This window comes from Euprymna scolopes, chromosome 13 (assembly GCF_053919585.1).
Source record: "Euprymna scolopes isolate OS-2025 chromosome 13, ASM5391958v1, whole genome shotgun sequence".
Lineage (NCBI taxonomy): Eukaryota > Metazoa > Mollusca > Cephalopoda > Sepiida > Sepiolidae > Euprymna > Euprymna scolopes.
Window position 1 is genome coordinate 114,979,280 of NC_136494.1, and position 20,865 is coordinate 115,000,144.

Below are 20,865 nucleotides of genomic sequence, written 5' to 3' on the forward strand. Positions count from 1 at the left end.
AAAGTATTTGTATTTCGTAATATTCAATCTAAAGGCGTTAACTTTCGTTTTTGTATAGTTTTAAAGAATAAATTAATATTTTGAAATTATATATAATATATTACGTCATAATCACGTTGCCACACCAGATTCTCTAAGACAATCGACGTTAGCAAAGTTACATCTGACTAGTACTAAATTGAACTCTGAAACCTGGAGAGGAATGTGCAACGCTATGCTATTATTTCATAAAACACACCGCATGAAATAATGTACGAGGGGCGTGCAATAAGTAATGCCCCTGACCCACTTTCAGTTGTCTGATCTAGCTGAAATTTTGCATGTGCAATGATTTATATCTCTACGGGTTATTTGACAAATTACAGCTCTGAAGTAATTGTGGTTTCTGTTTTACAGGTGTTTGAACTGAGTCAGGTGTGAAATGGAGCCTGTTGAATGTCGAGCAGTGATTCGGTTTTTGTATTTGAAAGAACGCACACCACAGGAGACTTTTGATGAAATGAAAGAAACTTATGGTGATAATGCCCCATCATATGACCTTGTAAAACGCTGGCATCGTGAATTCAAATATGGCCGGAAGTCTGTGGAAGCAGCTCCCAGACCTGGTCGCCCCTCTTCTGCCATTGATGAGGCATCTGTCCGTAAAGTTGAGGCTGCCATTTTGGAAGATCCGCGCATGACTATTCGCCAAATAGCCCAAGATGTCAAGATTAGTACAGGTTTGTGGAAAGTATCATTCATGACTATTTGCATATGCATAAGGTGTCTGTCAGATGGATTCCGAGGTTGCTCACACCATTCAAGAAGCGAGGACGCGTCGAGTGCTTGGGGATGAATTGTGATATGTGGCAAGAAGATGAGTCAAAGTTTTTCAAAAGACTAATTATACAGGATGAAAACTGGGTCGATCACTATGACCCAGAGACCAAAGTCCAGTCAATGCAGTGGAAGCAATTGGACTCACCACCTCCAAAGAAGGCAAGAGTGTAGCCCTCCGCTGGTAAGGTCATGCTCACAGTCTTCTGGGACCAGGATGGAGTAGTGATGACAGATTTCCTGGCAAAGGGTACCACAATTACAGGAGCCTATTATGCTTCACTTTTGAGGAAATTAAGAGAAGCTATGAAAATGAAGAGGCGGGGCCAGATAAGCAAACGTACCCTCTTCCTCCAGGACAACGATCCGGTCCACAACTCGTGTGTCGCCAGATCAGAAGCACGGGCGTGTAGTTATGAAATACTCCCCATCCTTCCTACTCTCCTGACCTTGCACCCTCTGATTTTCTCCTCTTCCCAGCCATGAAGTTGTTTTAGAAAGGAAAGCGTTTCCCAGACGATGCAACCTTGATTTCTGAAGTCACGTCGTGGTTGGAGTACCAACCTGGGGTGTTCTACAAAAACGGTCTCTAGAGCTGCATCAAACGATAGGAGAAATGCATAACTCTGGGTGGTTCCTATGTAGAGAAAAACTAATAACTGTGCCAAGTTTCTATGCCCTACTGCTATGGGAAGTGAGTCAGGGGCATTACTTATTGTACGCCCCTCATAGCGTACCTTCGACCCCGAAAAGTAAGGGGCTCTCAGAAATTATATGGCATAAAATAAATATAAAATATTCATATAACTGTTACGTGATGCACGCATTGGTGCTTCTTTATCTGTTAGTTTCTGGAAACGTTTTCTGAAATACTTTTTTAGATCGTATTATAAAGAGAAACTGCTTCACTCGTTTTCCTCGTGTCCATTTCGTTTATTTGTCAGACAAATTCAACTAGTATTGTCTCCCCCTGATTTATCTTACAATACCTATTTATCATTTTGACGCCATTAGAATCATCAGTATAAACAGTGATCTTTTATTTTATATCTGACTACACAGAATCATTTTGCACTTTAAAAATATAGTCATTTTATTTCTCATACTATAAGCACCAATATTGACACCATGACATTTAAATATCAGTGGATCGTAGTATAATGTACCCCTTTTGTTATAGAAATCATAGTTTATTACATTTACATATACAGACCTTTTTTAGTTCTTCTGGCCCGAACTGAAATATTAAAAAAAATGATAGTATTAAAATATGTTAAATAAACTAGGTGGTCCAAACGGGGGCATTTTATTATTCCGTTTTTTTTTTTGTTTTTTTTTTATGGGCCTTTAGTCATTTAAAATCGTTGTGAAAGGTTTAACAAGGAGATAAAATTGAAAGAAATCACAATTTGTCAATCGTAAGCCGACTTAAATTGATCTTCTACGCATGCGCAAATATTTTTATGTTTATGTTAGAACAATAGTCTTTCCGAGTCATTTTATGTGGAAGAGTTTACATTTGTAGAATTTGAATGGATCGATCCAAATCCTTAAAATAATAATAATAATAACATTAATAATAATAATAATAATGATAATGATGATAATAATAATAATAATAATAATAATAATAATAATAATAATAATAATAATAATAATAATAATAATAATAATAAAATGATATCTAAATTCATGCATCATTGATCATCATTAACGTGAATATTAGAGAGCACTGCATTTGTAAGCCAAAAATAAAACACAGATATTAAACTTTAATACAGGATATGAACATACAAGTTACAGAAGATACGAGCGAAATGATAAATGCCTACAAAAGTGTCACGTTAAACATTTGAAAGGCGTAAAAGCTATTTTTAATGCTTACAATGCCGGAATGTACAGTCGTTTTGAGCAGATGCCTAAATGGATGGATAATAAATAATTGAAAAAGTTTTTTTAATTTATTTGCCTGAATGTTTTGTTTTTTGGTGGGTTTTTTTTTCAACTATTTATTCGATATGTCCTTTCAGGTGCATTACCCATCATCAGTGGAGAAACATATCCATTCTCTAGGCTGACACTTGTAAAGTGGCTGGGTTTTATAGATTATTAATCCATACTCTCAAAGTTTAAATAATTCCGTTATCTATTCAGGGGAAGTAATTCTATTTTTACTCATCTGTAGATGTTCTGATCAAGGGGACATACTTCAAAATTCCGTTTAATATGGTTATAACTGGCTGTTATTGCTTAAATGTTTTTATAAAATTATAGACATTTTAAAGCTTAAATAATTACGTAAACAGTTAATGGAGGTGATTTTCATTTTTACATATCTATAGATTTAAGATCAGTAGGAAAGTAATTCTAAATTCTATTTACATATAGTTAAATCTAAGGGAAAACTTATACCTATTTATTCATTCACTAACTTGTTGTGATTATGTAGGTATGTTTGTGTTAAGGTGGGTATTTCTTTCTTTTTTTTTTTTTTTTCGGCTATATGAATTATCACCGAGATAGTATAAGGAGAGTAGTTAGTCTGTTTGGTTCTTTATTAGAAATATGTTAGATTTTTCTGTCTTACTATTAATTTTTGGTTTACTTTTTTCAATCAATATTGATTCTTTTAATCTGAGGTTTCCATGATTCCTATAATTTGCTAAAATTTTCACGGTTATGTTTTTGCCGGATTATGTTTTCCAGACACGTGTTTGTAAACAGATGATGTTTTGATGATCATGTGTTCCTTAACACTTATATGTAACGGTCTTATTGAACTTCCGATGTATGTGATATGTATCGTTACAGATTTTACGTTGAATTTGATACACTGCATATGTGCGTTCGTATAACACTGTGTTTTATATGGGACAGTTATAAAATGAGCATGGTTTGTTCATAGATGTACTTTGGGTTTAAGATAGGTGCTGTGTTAACGTTGGGACAGTGTGTGCGAGTTGTATGTTTAGTTGCTCTTTGCGAATAGCTTTGCGTGTGGCTGTAGTTATTCTGTCAGAAAAATGTGGTATTTTAAGAAAGCATGTGTCTGTTATTTTGTGTGTTTGTTTTCTTTTAAATGTATTAATGTGTTTGCGGGATATCCATTTAGTCGAAGGATTTGATCGAATTTTCCAATGGAGGTGATCTTGTCAATTTCATTCGTGCATCTGTTGTGAATGCGGTTTGTTGCATTTTTAGCATAACTTATTTTTGCGTGTGTAGAGAGTGCCGACTTATAGTTCACGAAAATGTCACGGCAGGCTGATTTTTTTTTATAGAGTTGATGTTTACTTGCCCTGTTGCTGTGATATAGAGTGTTAAGTCGAGTAATGATAGGTGTACGGATGTGTTAGGATGTTCTATGGTAAATCTGATTACAATTAACAGCCTAGGGAATGGATATGTTTTATACACCCGAAAGGACCTATGACATAAATACCATCAATAGTTGAAAAAAACATCCAGATAAATAAATAAAAAAGTAAAAAATATTGAATCATTTATTATACATTTATCTGCTGGTAAGGACTGTACATTTCTGCATTGTAAACCATAAAAATACCTTTTATCGTTAACAATGCTTCAAGCAAACAACGCCATACTTCTTATTTGAAAGACGTGTTAAAAAAGAAGCAAATATTAGAATTGTCCGGTTTTCCCAACGCAAGGCAAAATCTTTTTAAATACGACGCCCGTTCCACATTTGTAACTAATCCCAGAGCTGACTAATCAAAAGTAAAATTCAGAATGGAAAATTAAGATATAATTTTATTTATCTGCACGAATTTTTAGAATTTAATTGACCCTACATGGTTGGTGGCTATTCAATGTAATAATGTAGAAATATTTTTGCAGCGAGGAATGTCACATTCTGATTTTGATTCTTATTCAATTTTATAAGGAATGCAAATAAACATTTCTTTCATTTTTATCATTCCAATAAAGTTGTAAAATGTTGCAAATAATTAAATGACTATCCTATATTTCAATAAAGAGATGTTTTAATTATTCTTCATTTCTGAAATTCTATTAGTAATCATTAACCAATGATGGTTTATAACAAGTAATAGCTTTGTTTGAACGTATGAATAACACGTACAGAAATATATCGACAACTTGAAATGTTCATCTCAATTTGCCGCCATCTTGCTATTCGTTTTGCGCATGTGCAATTTTATTCAAAGAATTCATTTAATTTTAAATCATTTTTAACTATCTTCCAGGTAAGCGTAAACGGGAGGGAACTCGGATATAGCGTTAAATATATTGGTGTCGATTCTAGCTGAAGGTACTGAAGTCATTTTTTTTGAAGTTTTGAAATCAGTACGACCGGCAAAGTCGGGCCACCTCACACGTTATTAAAATTATTCTCGTGATGTAATGCATTTTTTGTGCCGAATTTAAGATCTTTATATTCATACGATTAAATAAAGATTGTTATCAAAATTTCTAATCGGCATTAATATTATATAAGTTTTAATAATTTTAGCGTTCAATACTTATAAATTTTCATGAGTAACAAATACAATTAATATGATTAGAAATACAAATATCAAAATTAAGCAATGAAAGATACACACCTTTGCTGCCAGATGTTCTATGATCTAAAATATCAAAGAAAATACTTGTTTTAACATATTATTGAAATATTGTTTTAAAGTCTTTCACAAACAGATTAATGAAGTCAATCGTTCTTTTATTTCAATCATTAAAGTATTTGTATTTCGTAATATTCAATCTAAAGGCGTTAACTTTCGTTTTTGTATAGTTTTAAAGAATAAATTAATATTTTGAAATTATATATAATATATTACGTCATAATCACGTTGCCACACCAGATTCTCTAAGACAATCGACGTTAGCAAAGTTACATCTGACTAGTACTAAATTGAACTCTGAAACCTGGAGAGGAATGGGCAACGCTATGCTATTATTTCATAAAACACACCGCATGAAATAATGTACGAGGGGCGTGCAATAAGTAATACCCCTGACCCACTTTCAGTTGTCTAATCTAGCTGAAATTTTGCATGTGCAATGATTTATATCTCTACGGGTTATTTGAAAAATTACAGCTCTTAAGTAATTGTGGTTTCTGTTTTACAGGTGTTTGAACTGAGTCAGGTGTGAAATGGAGCCTGTTGAATGTCGAGCAGATCCGGTTTTTGTATTTGAAAGGACGCACACCACAGGAGACTTTTGATGAAATGAAAGAAACTTATGGTGATAATGTCCCATCATATGACCTTGTAAAACGCTGGCATCGTGAATTCAAATATGGCCGGAAGTCTGTGGAAGCAGCTCCCAGACCTGGTCGCCCCTCTTCTGCCATTGATGAGGGATCTGTCTGTAAAGTTGAGGCTGCCATTTTGGAAGATCCGCTCATTACTATTCGCCAAATAGCCCAAGATGTCAAGATTAGTACAGGTTTGTGGAAAGTATCATTCATGACTATTTGCATATGCATAAGGTGTCTGTCAGATGGATTCCGAGGTTGCTCACACCATTCAAGAAGCGAGGACGCGTCGAGTGCTTGGGGATGAATTGTGATATGTGGCAAGAAGATGAGTCACAGTTTTTCAAAAGACTAATTATACAGGATGAAAACTGGGTCGATCACTATGATCCAGAGACCAAAGTCCAGTCAATGGAGTAGAAGCAATTGGACTCACCACCTCCAAAGAAGGCAAGAGTGTAGCCCTCCGCTGGTAAGGTCATGCTCACAGTCTTCTGGGACCAGGATAGAGTAGTGATGACAGATTTCCTGGCAAAGGGTACCACAATTACAGGAGCCTATTATGCTTCACTTTTGAGGAAATTAAGGGAAGCTATCAAAATGAAGAGGCGGGGCCAGATCAGCAAACGTACCCTCTTCTTCCAGGACAACGATCCGGTCCACAACTCGTATGTCGCCAGATCAGAAGCACGGGCGTGTAGTTATGAAATACTCACCATCCTTCCTCCTCTCCTGACCTTGCACCCTCTGATTTTCTCCTCTTCCCAGCCATGAAGTTGTTTTAGAAAGGAAAGCGTTTCCCAGATGATGCACCCTTCATTTCTGAAGTCACGTTGTGGTTTGAGTACCAACCTGGGGTGTTCTACAAAAACGGTCTCTAGAGCTGCATCAAACGATAGGAGAAATGCATAACTCTGGGTGGTTCCTATGTAGAGAAAATCTAATAACTGTGCCAAGTTTCGATGCCCTACTGCTATGGGAAGTGAGTCAGGGGCATTACTTATTGCACGCCCCTCATAGCGTACCTTCGACCCCGAAAAGTAAGGGGCTCTACGAAATTATATGGCATAAAATAAATATAAAATATTGATATAACTGTTACGTGATGCACGCATTGGTGCTTCTTTATCTGTTAGTTTCTGGAAACGTTTTCTGAAATACTTTTTTAGATTGTATTATAAAGAGAAACTGCTTCACTCGTTTTCCTCGTGTCCATTTCGTTTATTTGTCAGACAAATTCAACTAGTATTGTCCCCCCGATTCATCTTACAATACCTATTTATCATTTTGACGCCATTAGAATCATCAGTATAAACAGTGACCTTTTATTTTATATCTGACTACACAGAATCATTTTGCACTTTAAAAATATAGTCATTTTATTTCTCATACTATAAGCACCAATATTGACACCATGACATTTAAATATCAGTGGATCGTAGTATAATGTACCCCTTTTGTTATAGAAATCATAGTTTATTACATTTACATATACAGATCTTTTTTAGTTCTTCTGGCCCGAACTGAAATATTAAAAAAATGATAGTATTAAAATATGTTAAATAAACTAGGTGGTCTAAACGGTGGCATTTTATTATTCCGTTTTTTTTGTTGTTGTTGTTGTTGTTGTTTTTTTTTTTTTGTTTTTTGTTTGTTTTTTTATGGGCCTTTAGTCATTTAAAATCGTTGTGAAAGGTTAAACAAGGAGTTAAAATTGAAAGAAATCACAATTTGTCAATCGTAAGCCGACTTAAATGGATCTTCTACGCATGCGCAAATATTTTTATGTTTATGTTAGAACAATAGTCTTTCCGAGTCATTTTATGTGGAAGAGTTTACATTTGTAGAATTTGAATGGATCGATTCAAATCATTAACATAAAAATAATAATAATAATAATAATAATAATAATAATAATAATAATAATAATAATAATAATAATAATAATAAATGATATCTAAATTCATGCATCATTGATCATCATTAAGTTTTTTTTAATTTATTTGCCTGAATGTTTTGTTTTTTGGTGGGTTTTTTTTTCAACTATTTATTCGATATGTCCTTTCAGGTGCATTACCCATCATCAGTGGAGAAACATATCCATTCTCTAGGCTGACACTTGTAAAGTGGCTGGGTTTTATAGATTATTAATCCAAACTCTCAAAGTTTAAATAATTCCGTTATCTATTCAGGGGAAGTAATTCTATTTTTACTCATCTGTAGATGTTCTGATCAAGGGGACATAATTCAAAATTCCGTTTAATATGGTTATAACTGGCTGTTATTGCTTAAATGTTTTTATAAAATTATAGACGCTTTAAAGCTTAAATAATTACGTAAACAGTTAATGGAGGTGATTTTTATTTTTACATATCTATAGATTTAAGATCAGTAGGAAAGTAATTCTAAATTCTACTTACATATAGTTAAATCTAAGGGAAAAGTTATACCTATTTGTTCATTCACTAACTTGTTTGGATTATGTAGGTATGTTTGTGTTAAGGTGGGTATTTCTTTATTTTTTTTTTTTTTTTCGGCTATATTAATTATCACCGAGATAGTATAAGGAGAGTAGTTAGTCTGTTTGGTTCTTTATTAGAAATATGTTAGATTTTTTCTGTCTTACTATTAATTTTTGGTTTACTTTTTTCAATCAATATTGATTCTTTTAATCTGAGGTTTCCATGATTCCTATAATTTGCTAAACTTTTCACGGTTATGTTTTTGTCGGATTATGTTTTCCAGACACGTGTTTGTAAACAGATGATGTTTTGATGATCATGTGTTCCTTAACACTTATATGTAACGGTCTTATTGAACTTCCGATGTATGTGATATGTATCGTTACAGATTTTACGTTGAATTTGATATATTGCATATGTGCGTTCGTATAACACTGTGTTTTATATGGGACAGTTATAAAATGAGCATGGTTTGTTCATAGATGTACTTTGGGTTTTAGATAGGTGCTGTGTTAACGTTGGGACAGTGTGTGCAAGTTGTATGTTTAGTTGCTCTTTGCGAATAGCTTTGCGTATGGCTGTAGTTATTCTGTCAGTAAAATGTGGTATTTTAAGAAAGCATGTTTCTGTTATTTTGTGTGTTTGTTTTCTTTTAAATGTATTAATGTGTTTGCGGGATATCCATTTAGTCGAAGGATTTCATGGAATTTTCCAATGGAGGTGATCTTGTCAATTTCATTCGTGCATCTGTTGCGAATGTGGTCTGTTGCATTTTTAGCATAACTTATTTTTGCGTGTGTAGAGAGTGCCGACTTATAGTTCACGAAAATGTCACGGCAGGCTGATTTTTTTTTTTATAGAGTTGATGTTTACTTGTCCTGTTGCTGTGATGTAGAGTGTTAAGTCGAGTAATGGTAGGTGTACGGATGTGTTAGGATGTTCTATGGTAAATCTGATTACAATTAACAGCCTAGGGAATGGATATGTTTTATACACCCGAAAGACCTATGACATAAATACCATCAATAGTTGAAAAAACATCCAGATAAATAAATAAAAAAGTAAAAAATATTGAATCATTTATTATACATTTATCTGCTGGTAAGGACTGTACATTTCTGCATTGTAAACCTTAAAAATACCTTTTATCCGTTAACAATGCTTCAAGCAAACAACGCCATACTTCTTATTTGAAAGACGTGTTAAAAAAGAAGCAAATATTAGATATGTCCGGTTTTCCCAACGCAAGGCAAAATCTTTTTAAATACGACGCCCGTTCCACATTTGTAACTAATCCCAGAGCTGACTAATCAAAAGTAAAATTCAGAATGGAAAATTAAGATATAATTTTATTTATCTGCACGAATTTTTAGAATTTAATTGACCCTACATGGTTGGTGGCTATTCAATGTAATAATGTAGAAATATTTTTGCAGCGAGGAATGTCACATTCTGATTTTGATTCTTATTCAATTTTATAAGGAATGCAAAAAAACATTTCTTTCATTTTTATCATTCCAATAAAGTTTTAAAATGTTGCAAATAATTAAATGACTATCATATATTTCAATAAAGATATGTTTTAATTATTCTTCATTTCTGAAATTATATTAGTAATCATAAACCAATGATGGTTTATAACAAGTAATAGCTTTGTTTGAAAGTATGAATAACACGTACAGAAATATATCGACAACTTGAAATGTTCATTTCAATTTGCCGCCATCTTGCTATTCGTTTTGCGCATGTGCAATTTTATTCAAAAAATTCGTTTAATTTTAAATCAGTTTTATCTATCTGCCAGGTAAGCTTAAACGGAAGGGAACTCGGATAGAGCGTTAAATATATTGGTGTCGATTCTAGCTGAAGGTACTGAAGTCATTTTTTTTAAGTTTTGAAATCAGTACGATCCAGCAAAGTCAGGCCACCTCATACCTTATTAAAATTATTCTCGTGATGTAATGCATTTTTTGTGCCGAATTTAAGATCTTTATATTTATACGATTAAATATTTATACGATTAAATCGGCATTAATATTATATAATGTTTAATAATTTTAGCGTTCAATACTTATAAATTGTCATGAGAAACAAATACAATTAATATGATTAGAAATACAAATATCAAAATTAAGCAATGAAAGATACACACCTTTGCTGTCAGATGTTCTTTGATCTAAAATATCAAAAAAAATACTTGTTTTAACATATTATTGAAATATTGTTTTAAAGTCTTTCAAAAACAGATTAATGAAGTCAATCGTTCTTTTATTTCAATCATTAAAGTATTTGTATTTCGTAATATTCAATCTAAAGGCTTTAACTTTCGTTTTTGTATAGTTTTAAAGAATAAATTAATATTTTGAAATTATATATAATATATTACGTCATAATCACGTTGCCACACCAGATTCTCTAAGACAATCGACGTTAGCAAAGTTACATCTGACTAGTAATAAATTGAACTCTGAAACCTGGAGAGGAATGGGCAACGCTATGCTATTATTTCATTAAACACACCGCATGAAATAATATACGAGGGGCGTGCAATAAGTAATGCCTCTGACCCACTTTCAGTTGTCTGATCTAGCTGAAATTTTGCATGTGCAATGATTTCTATCTCTAGGGGTTATTTGACAAATTACAGCTCTGAAGTAATCGTGGTTTCTGTTTTACAGGTGTTTGAACTGAGTCAGGTGTGAAATGGAGCCGGTGGAATGTCGAGCAGTGATCCGGTTTTTGTATTTGAAAGGACGCACACCACATGAGACTTTTGATGAAATGAAAGAAACTTATGGTGATAATGCCCCATCATATGACCTTGTAAAACGCTGGCATCGTGAATTCAAATATGGCCGGAAGTCTGTGGAAGCAGCTCCCAGACCTGGTCGCCTCTCTTCTGCCATTGATGAGGCATCTGTCCGTAAAGTTGAGGCTGCCATTTTGGAAGATCCGCGCATTACTATTCCCCAAATAGCCCAAGATGTCAAGATTAGTACAGGTTTGTGGAAAGTATCATTCATGACTATTCGCATATGCATAAGGTGTCTGTCAGATGGATTCCGAGGTTGCTCACACCATTCCAGAAGCGATGACGCGTCGAGTGCTTGGGGATGAATTTGGATATGTGCCAAGAAGAAGAGTCAAAGTTTTTCAAAAGACTGATTATATAGGATGAAAACTGGGTCGATCACTATGATCCAGAGTCCAAAGTCCAGTCAATGGAGTAGAAGCAATTGGACTCACCACCTCCAAAGAAGGCAAGAGTATAGCCCTCCGCTGGTAAGGTCATGCTCACAGTCTTCTGGGACCAGGATGGAGTAGTGATGACAGATTTCCTGGCAAAGGGTACCACAATTACAGGAGCCTATTATGCTTCACTTTGGAGGAAATTAAGGGAAGCTATGAAAATGAAGAGGCGGGGCCAGATCAGCAAACGTACCCTCTTCCTCCAGGACAACGATCCGGTCCACAACTCGTATGTCGCCAGATCAGAAGCACGGGCGTGTAGTTATGAAATACTCCCCATCCTTCCTACTCTCCTGACCTTGCACCCTCTGATTTTCTCCTCTTCCCAGCCATGAAGTTGTTTTAGAAAGGAAAGCGTTTCCCAGATGATGCAGCCTTGATTTCTGAAGTCATGTCGTGGTTGGAGTACCAACCTGGGGTGTTCTACAAAAACGGTCTCCAGAGCTGCATCAAACGATATGAGAAATGCATAACTCTGGGTGGTTCCTATGTAGAGAAAAACTAATAACTGTGCCAAGTTTCGATGCCCTACTGCTATGGGAAGTGGGTCAGGGGCATTACTTATTGCACGCCCCTCGTAGCGTACCTTCGACCCCGAAAAGTAAGGGGCTCTCAGAAATTATATGGCATAACATAAATATAAAATATTGATATAACTGTTACGTGATGCACGCATTGGTGCTTCTTTATCTGTTAGTTTCTGGAAACGTTTTCTGAAATACTTTTTTAGATCGCATTATAAAGAGAAACTGCTTCACTCGTTTTCCTCGTGTCCATTTCGTTTATTTGTCAGACAAATTCAACTAGTATTGTCTCCACCCCTGATTCATCTTACAATACCTATTTATCATTTTGACGCCATTAGAATCATCAGTATAAACAGTGATCTTTTATTTTATATCTGAATACACAGAATCATTTTGCACTTTAAAAATATAGTCATTTTATTTCTCATACTATAAGCACCAATATTGACACCATGACATTTAAATATCAGTGGATCGTAGTATAATGTACCCCTTTTGTTATAGAAATCATAGTTTATTAAATTTACATATACAGACCTTTTTTAGTTCTTCTGGCCCGAACTGAAATATTAAAAAAATGATAGTATTAAAATATGTAAAATAAACTAGGTGGTCTAAACGGGGGCATTTTATTATTCCGGTTTTTTTTTGGGGGGGGGTTGTTTTTTTTATGGGCCTTTAGTCATTTAAAATCGTTGTGAAAGGTTTAACAAGGAGTTAAAATTGAAAGAAATCACAATTTGTCAATCGTAAGCCGACTTAAATTCATCTTCTACGCATGCGCAAATATTTTTATGTTTATGTTAGAACAATAGTCTTTCCGAGTCATTTTATGCGGAAGAGTTTACATTTGTAGAATTTGAATGGATCGATTACAATCATTAAAATAATAATAATAATAATAATAATAATAATAATAATAATAATAATAATAAAAATATTAATAATAAAAATGATATCTAAATTCATGCATCATTGATCATCATTAACGTGAATATTAGAGAGCAATGCATTTGTAAGCCAAAAATAAAACACAGATATTAAACTTTAATACAGGATATGAACATACAAGTTACAGAAGATACGAGCGAAATGATAAATGTCTACAAAAGTGTCACGTTAAACATTTGAAAGGCGTAAAAGCTATTTTTAATGCTTACAATGCCGGAATGTACAGTCGTTATGAGTAGATGCCTAAATGGATGGATAATAAATAATTGAAAAAGTTTTTTTTAATTTATTTGCCTGAATGTTTTGTTTTTTTCTTGCTTTTTTTTCAACTATTTATTCCATATGTCCTTTCAGGTGCATAACCCATCATCAGTGGAGAAACATATTCATTCTCTTGTAAAGTGGCTGGGTTTTATAGATTATTAATCCAAACTCTCAAAGTTTAAATAATTCCGTTATCTATTCAGGGGAAGTAATTCTATTTTTACTCATCTGTAGATGTTCTGATCAAGGGGACATAATTCAAAATTCCGTTTAATATGGTTATAACTGGCTGTTATTGCTTAAATGTTTTTATAAAATTATAGACGCTTTAAAGCTTAAATAATTACGTAAACAGTTAATGGAGGTGATTTTTATTTTTACATATCTATAGATTTAAGATCAGTAGGAAAGTAATTCTAAATTCTATTTACATATAGTTAAATCTAAGGGAAAAATTATACCTATTTGTTCATTCACTAACTTGTTTGGATTATGTAGGTATGTTTGTGTTAAAGTGGGTATTTCTTTATTTTTTTTTTTTTTTTCGGCTATATGAATTATCACCGAGATAGTATAAGGAGAGTAGTTAGTCTGTTTGGTTCTTTATTAGAAATATGTTAGATTTTTCTGTCTTACTATTAATTTTTGGTTTACTTTTTTCAATCAATATTGATTCTTTTAATCTGAGGTTTCCGTGATTCCTATAATTTGCTAAAATTTTCACGGTTATGTTTTTGCCGGATTATGTTTTCCAGACACGTGTTTGTAAACAGATGATGTTTTGATGATCATGTGTTCCTTAACACTTATATGTAACGGTCTTATTGAACTTCCGATGTATGTGATATGTATCGTTACAGATTTTACGTTGAATTTGATATATTGCATATGTGCGTTCGTATAACACTGTGTTTTATATGGGACAGTTATAAAATGAGCATGGTTTGTTCATAGATGTACTTTGGGTTTTAGATAGGTGCTGTGTTAACGTTGGGACAGTGTGTGCGAGTTGTATGTTTAGTTGCTCTTTGCGAATAGCTTTGCGTATGGCTGTAGTTATTCTGTCAGTAAAATGTGGTATTTTAAGAAAGCATGTGTCTGTTATTTTGTTTGTTTGTTTTCTTTTAAATGTATTAATGTGTTTGCGGGATATCCATTTAGTCGAAGGATTTGATGGAATTTTCCAATGGAGGTGATCTTGTCAATTTCATTCGTGCATCTGTTGCGAATGCGGTTTGTTGCATTTTTAGCATAACTTATTTTTGCGTGTGTAGAGAGTGCCGACTTATAGTTCACGAAAATGTCACGGCAGGCTGATTTATTTTTTATAGAGTTGATGTTTACTTGCCCTGTTGCTGTGATGTAGAGTGTTAAGTCGAGTAATGATAGGTGTACGGATGTGTTAGGATGTTCTATGGTAAATCTGATTACAATTAACAGCCTAGGGAATGGATATGTTTTATACACCCGAAAGGACCTATGACATAAATACCATCAATAGTTGAAAAAAACATCCAGATAAATAAATAAATAAGTAAAAAATATTGAATCATTTATTATACATTTATCTGCTGATAAGGACTGTACATTTCTGCATTGTAAACCTTAAAAATACCTTTTATCCGTTAACAATGCTTCAAGCAAACAACGCCATACTTCTTATTTGAAAGACGTGTTAAAAAAGAAGCAAATATTAGATATGTCCGGTTTTCCCAACGCAAGGCAAAATCTTTTTAAATACGACGCCCGTTCCACATTTGTAACTAATCCCAGAGCTGACTAATCAAAAGTAAAATTCAGAATGGAAAATTAAGATATAATTTTATTTATCTGCACGAATTTTTAGAATTTAATTGACCCTACATGGTTGGTGGCTATTCAATGTAATAATGTAGAAATATTTTTGCAGCGAGGAATGTCACATTCTGATTTTGATTCTTATTCAATTTTATAAGGAATGCAAATAAACATTTCTTTCATTTTTATCATTCCAATAAAGTTTTAAAATGTTGCAAATAATTAAATGACTATCCTATATTTCAATCAAGATATGGTTTAATTATTCTTCATTTCTGAAATTCTATTAGTAATCATAAACCAATGATGGTTTATAACAAGTAATAGCTTTGTTTGAACGTATGAATAACACGTACAGAAATATATCGACAACTTGAAATGTTCATTTCAATTTGCCGCCATCTTGCTATTCGTTTTGCGCATGTGCAATTTTATTCAAAGAATTCGTTTAATTTTAAATCAGTTTTATCTATCTGCCAGGTAAGCTTAAACGGAAGGGAACTCGGATAGAGCGTTAAATATATTGGTGTCGATTCTAGCTGAAGGTACTGAAGTCATTTTTTTGAAGTTTTGAAATCAGTACGATCCGGCAAAGTCAGCCCACCTCACACGTTATTAAAATTATTCTCGTGATGTAATGCATTTTTTGTGCCGAATTTAAGATCTTTATATTTATACGATTAAATATTTATACGATTAAATCGGCATTAATATTATATAATGTTTAATAATTTTAGCGTTCAATACTTATAAATTTTCATGAGTAACAAATACAATTAATATGATTAGAAATACAAATATCAAAATTAAGCAATGAAAGATACACACCTTTGCTGTCAGATGTTCTTTGATCTAAAATATCAAAAAAAAATACTTGTTTTAACATATTATTGAAATATTGTTTTAAAGTCTTTCACAAACAGATTAATGAAGTCAATCGTTCTTTTATTTCAATCATTAAAGTATTTGTATTTCGTAATATTCAATCTAAAGGCATTAACTTTCGTTTTTGTATAGTTTTAAAGAATAAATTAATATTTTGAAATTATATATAATATATTACGTCATAATCACGTTGCCACACCAGATTCTCTAAGACAATCGAGGTTAGCAAAGTTACATCTGACTAGTACTAAATTGAACTCTGAAACCTGGAGAGGAATGGGCAACGCTATGCTATTATTTCATAAAACACACCGCATGAAATAATGTACGAGGGGCGTGCAATAAGTAATGCCTCTGACCCACTTTCAGTTGTCTGATCTAGCTGAAATTTTGCATGTGCAATGATTTATATCTCTACGGGTTATTTGACAAATTACAGCTCTGAAGTAATTGTGGTTTCTGTTTTACAGGTGTTTGAACTGAGTCAGGTGTGAAATGGAGCCTGTGGAATGTCGAGCAGTGATCCGGTTTTTGTATTTGAAAGGACGCACACCACATGAGACTTTTGATGAAATAAAAGAAACTTATGGTGATAATGCCCCATCATATGACCTTGTAAAACGCTGGCATCGTGAATTCAAATATGGCCGGAAGTCTGTGGGAACAGCTCCCAGACCTGGTCGCCCCTCTTCTGCCATTGATGAGGCATCTGTCCGTAAAGTTGAGGCTGCCATTTTGGAAGATCCGCGCATTAATATTCCCCAAATAGCCCAAGATGTCAAGATTAGTACAGGTTTGATGAAAGTATCATTCATGACTATTTGCATATGCATAAGGTGTCTGTCAGATGGATTCCGAGGTTGCTCACACCATTCCTGAAGCGAGGACGCGTCGAGTGCTTGGGGATGAATTTGGATATGTGCCAAGAAGAAGAGTCAAAGTTTTTCAAAAGACTGATTATATAGGATGAAAACAGGGTCGATCACTATGATCCAGAGACCAAAGTCCAGTCAATGCAGTGGAAGCAATTGGACTCACCACCTCCAAAGAAGGCAAGAGTATAGCCCTCCGCTGGTAAGGTCATGCCCCCAGTCTTCTGGGACCAGGATGGAGTAGTGATGACAGATTTCCTGGCAAAGGGTACCACAATTACAGGAGCCTATTATGCTTCACTTTTGAGGAAATTAAGAAGAGCTATGAAAATGAAGAGGCGGGGCCAGATCAGCAAACGTACCCTCTTCCTCCAGGACAACGATCCGGTCCACAACTCGTATGTCGCCAGATCAGAAGCACGGGCGTGTAGTTATGAAATACTCCCCATCCTTCCTACTCTCCTGACCTTGCACCCTCTGATTTTCTCCTCTTCCCAGCCATGAAGTTGTTTTAGAAAGGAAAGCGTTTCCCAGATGATGCAGCCTTGATTTCTGAAGTCACGTCGTGGTTGGAGTACCAACCTGGGGTGTTCTACAAAAACGGTCTCCAGAGCTGCATCAAACGATATGAGAAATGCATAACTCTGGGTGGTTCCTATGTAGAGAAAAACTAATAACTGTGCCAAGTTTCGATGCCCTACTGCTATGGGAAGTGGGTCAGGGGCATTACTTATTGCACGCCCCTCGTAGCGTACCTTCGACCCCGAAAAGTAAGGGGCTCTCAGAAATTATATGACATAACATAAATATAAAATATTGATATAACTGTTACGTGATGCACGCATTGGTGCTTCTTTATCTGTTAGTTTCTGGAAACGTTTTCTGAAATACTTTTTTAGATCGCATTATAAAGAGAAACTGCTTCACTCGTTTTCCTCGTGTCCATTTCGTTTATTTGTCAGACAAATTCAACTAGTATTGTCTCCACCCCTGATTCATCTTACAATACCTATTTATCATTTTGACGCCATTAGAATCATCAGTATAAGCAGTGATCTTTTATTTTATATCTGAATACACAGAATCATTTTGCACTTTAAAAATATAGTCATTTTATTTCTCATACTATAAGCACCAATATTGACACCATGACATTTAAATATCAGTGGATCGTAGTATAATGTACCCCTTTTGTTATAGAAATCATAGTTTATTAAATTTACATATACAGACCTTTTTTGGTTCTTCTGGCCCGAACTGAAATATTAAAAAAATGATAGTATTAAAATATGTAAAATAAACTAGGTGGTCTAAACGGGGGCATTTTATTATTCCGGTGGTTTTTTTTTGTTTGTTTTTTTTGTTTTTTTTTTATGGGCCTTTAGTCATTTAAAATCGTTGTGACAGGTGTTAAAATTGAAAGAAATCACAATTTGTCAATCGTAAGCCGACTTAAATTGATCTTCTACGCATGCGCAAATATTTTTATGTTTATGTTAGAACAATAGTCTTTACGAGTCATTTTATGTGGAAGAGTTTACATTTGTAGAATTTGAATGGATCGATTCAAATCATTAAAATAATAATAATAATAATAATAATAATAATAATAATAATAATAATAATAATAATAATAATAATAATAATAATAATAATAAATTCATGCATCATTGATCATCATTAACGTGAATATTAGAGAGCAATGCATTTGTAAGCCAAAAATAAAACACAGATATTAAACTTTAATACAGGATATGAACATACAAGTTACAGAAGATACGAGCGAAATGATAAATGTCTACAAAAGTGTCACGTTAAACATTTGTAAGGCGTAAAAGCTATTTTTAATGCTTACAATGCCGGAATGTACAGTCGTTATGAGCAGATGCCTAAATGGATGGATAATACATAATTGAAAAAGTTTTTTTAATTTATTTGCCTGAATGTTTTTTTTTGTTTTTTTTCAACTGTATTTATTCGATATGTCCTTTCAGGTGCATTACCCATCATCAGTAGAGAAACATATCCATTCTCTAGGCTGACACTTGTAAAGTGACTGGGTTTTATAGATTATTAATCCAAACCCTCAGTTTAAATAATTCCGTTATCTATTCAGGGGAAGTAATTCTATTTTTACTCATCTGTAGATGTTCTGGTCAAGGGGACATACTTCAAAATTCCGTTTAATATGGTTATAACTGGCTGTTATTGCTTAAATGTTTTTATAAAATTATAGACGCTTTAAAGCTTAAATAATTACGTAAACAGTTAATGGAGGTGATTTTCATTTTTACATATCTATAGATTTAAGATCAGTAGGAAAGTAATTCTAAATTCTATTTACATATAGTTAAATCTAAGGGAAAAGTTATATCTATTTGTTCATTCACTAACTTGTTTGGATTATGTAGGTATGTTTGTGTTAAGGTGAGTATTTCTTTCTTTTTTTTTTTTTTTTTTTTTTCGGCTATATGAATTATCACCGAGATAGTATAAGGAGAGTAGTTAGTATGTTTGGTTCTTTATTAGAAATATGTTAGATTTTTCTGTCTTACTATTAATTTTTGGGTTACTTTTTTCAATCAATATTGATTCTTTTAATCTGAGGTTTCCGTGATTCCTATAATTTGCTAAAATTTTCACGGTTATGTTTTTGCCGGATTATGTTTTCCAGAAACGTGTTTGTAAACAGATGATGTTTTGATGATCATGTGTTCCTTAACTCTTATTTGAAACGGTCTTATTGAACTTCCGATGTATGTGACATGTATCGTTACAGATTTTACGTTGAATTTGATATATTGCATATGTGCGTTCGTAAAACACTGTGTTTTATATGGGACAGTTATAAAATGAGCATGGTTTGTTCATAGATGTACTTTGGGTTTTAGATAGGTGCTGTGTTAACGTTGGGACAGTGTGTGCGAGTTGTATGTTTAGTTGCTCTTTGCGAATAGCTTTGCGTATGGCTGTAGTTATTCTGTCAGTAAAATGTGGTATTTTAAGAAAGCATGTGTCTGTTATTTTGTTTGTTTGTTTTCTTTTAAATGTATTAATGTGTTTGCGGGATATCCATTTAGTCGAAGGATTTGATGGAATTTTCCAATGGAGGTGATCTTGTCAATTTCATTCGTGCATCTGTTGCGAATGCGGTTTGTTGCATTTTTAGCATAACTTATTTTTGCGTGTGTAGAGAGTGCCGACTTATAGTTCACGAAAATGTCAAGGCAGGCTGATTTTTTTTTATAGAGTTGATGTTTACTTGCCCTGTGGCTGTGATATAGAGTGTTAAGTCGAGTAATGATAGGTGTACGGATGTGTTAGGATGTTCTATGGTAAATCTGATTACAATTAACAGCCTAGGGAATGGATATGTTTTATACACCCGAAAGGACCTATGACATAAATACCATCAATAGTTGAAAAAAACATCCAGATAAATAAATAAAAAAGTAAAAAATATTGAATCATTTATTATACATTTATCTGCTGGTAAGGACTGTACATTTCTGCATTGTAAACCTTAAAAATACCTTTTATCCGTTCAAGCAAACAACGCCATACTTCTTATTTGAAAGACGTGTTAAAAAAGAAGCAAATATTAGAATTGTCCGGTTTTCCCAACGCAAGGCAAAATCTTTTTAAATACGACGCCCGTTCCACATTTGTAACTAATCCCAGAGCTGACTAATCAAAAGTAAAATTCAGAATGGAAAATTAAGATATAATTTTATTTATCTGCACGAATTTTTAGAATTTAATTGACCCTACATGGTTGGTGGCTATTCAATGTAATAATGTAG

General features: G+C 33.6%; 1 protein-coding gene across 11 annotated transcripts in view; it reads right to left on the reverse strand.

Annotated features, from left to right (window-relative positions):
• The window catches only part of LOC145292153 (uncharacterized), a 95,893-nt gene that overhangs the window by 28,173 nt on the left and 46,855 nt on the right, over positions 1–20,865 (reverse strand). For 5 of the 11 annotated variants that reach the window (XM_080138282.1, XM_080138283.1, XM_080138289.1 and 2 more), the window contains 6 exons: positions 18,296–18,319; positions 16,134–16,157; positions 12,831–12,854; positions 10,670–10,693; positions 5,400–5,423; positions 2,030–2,053 (listed from right to left, as the gene is read on the reverse strand). In XM_080138282.1, the coding sequence (XP_079994408.1) occupies positions 2,030–2,053; positions 5,400–5,423; positions 10,670–10,693; positions 12,831–12,854; positions 16,134–16,157; positions 18,296–18,319 (144 nt within the window). Of the gene's footprint in view, positions 1–2,029; positions 2,054–5,399; positions 5,424–7,407; positions 7,579–10,669; positions 10,694–12,830; positions 12,855–16,133; positions 16,158–18,295; positions 18,320–20,865 lie in introns of those variants that run through there. The other 6 variants (XM_080138284.1, XM_080138288.1, XM_080138291.1 and 3 more) reach the window with 4 other exon arrangements.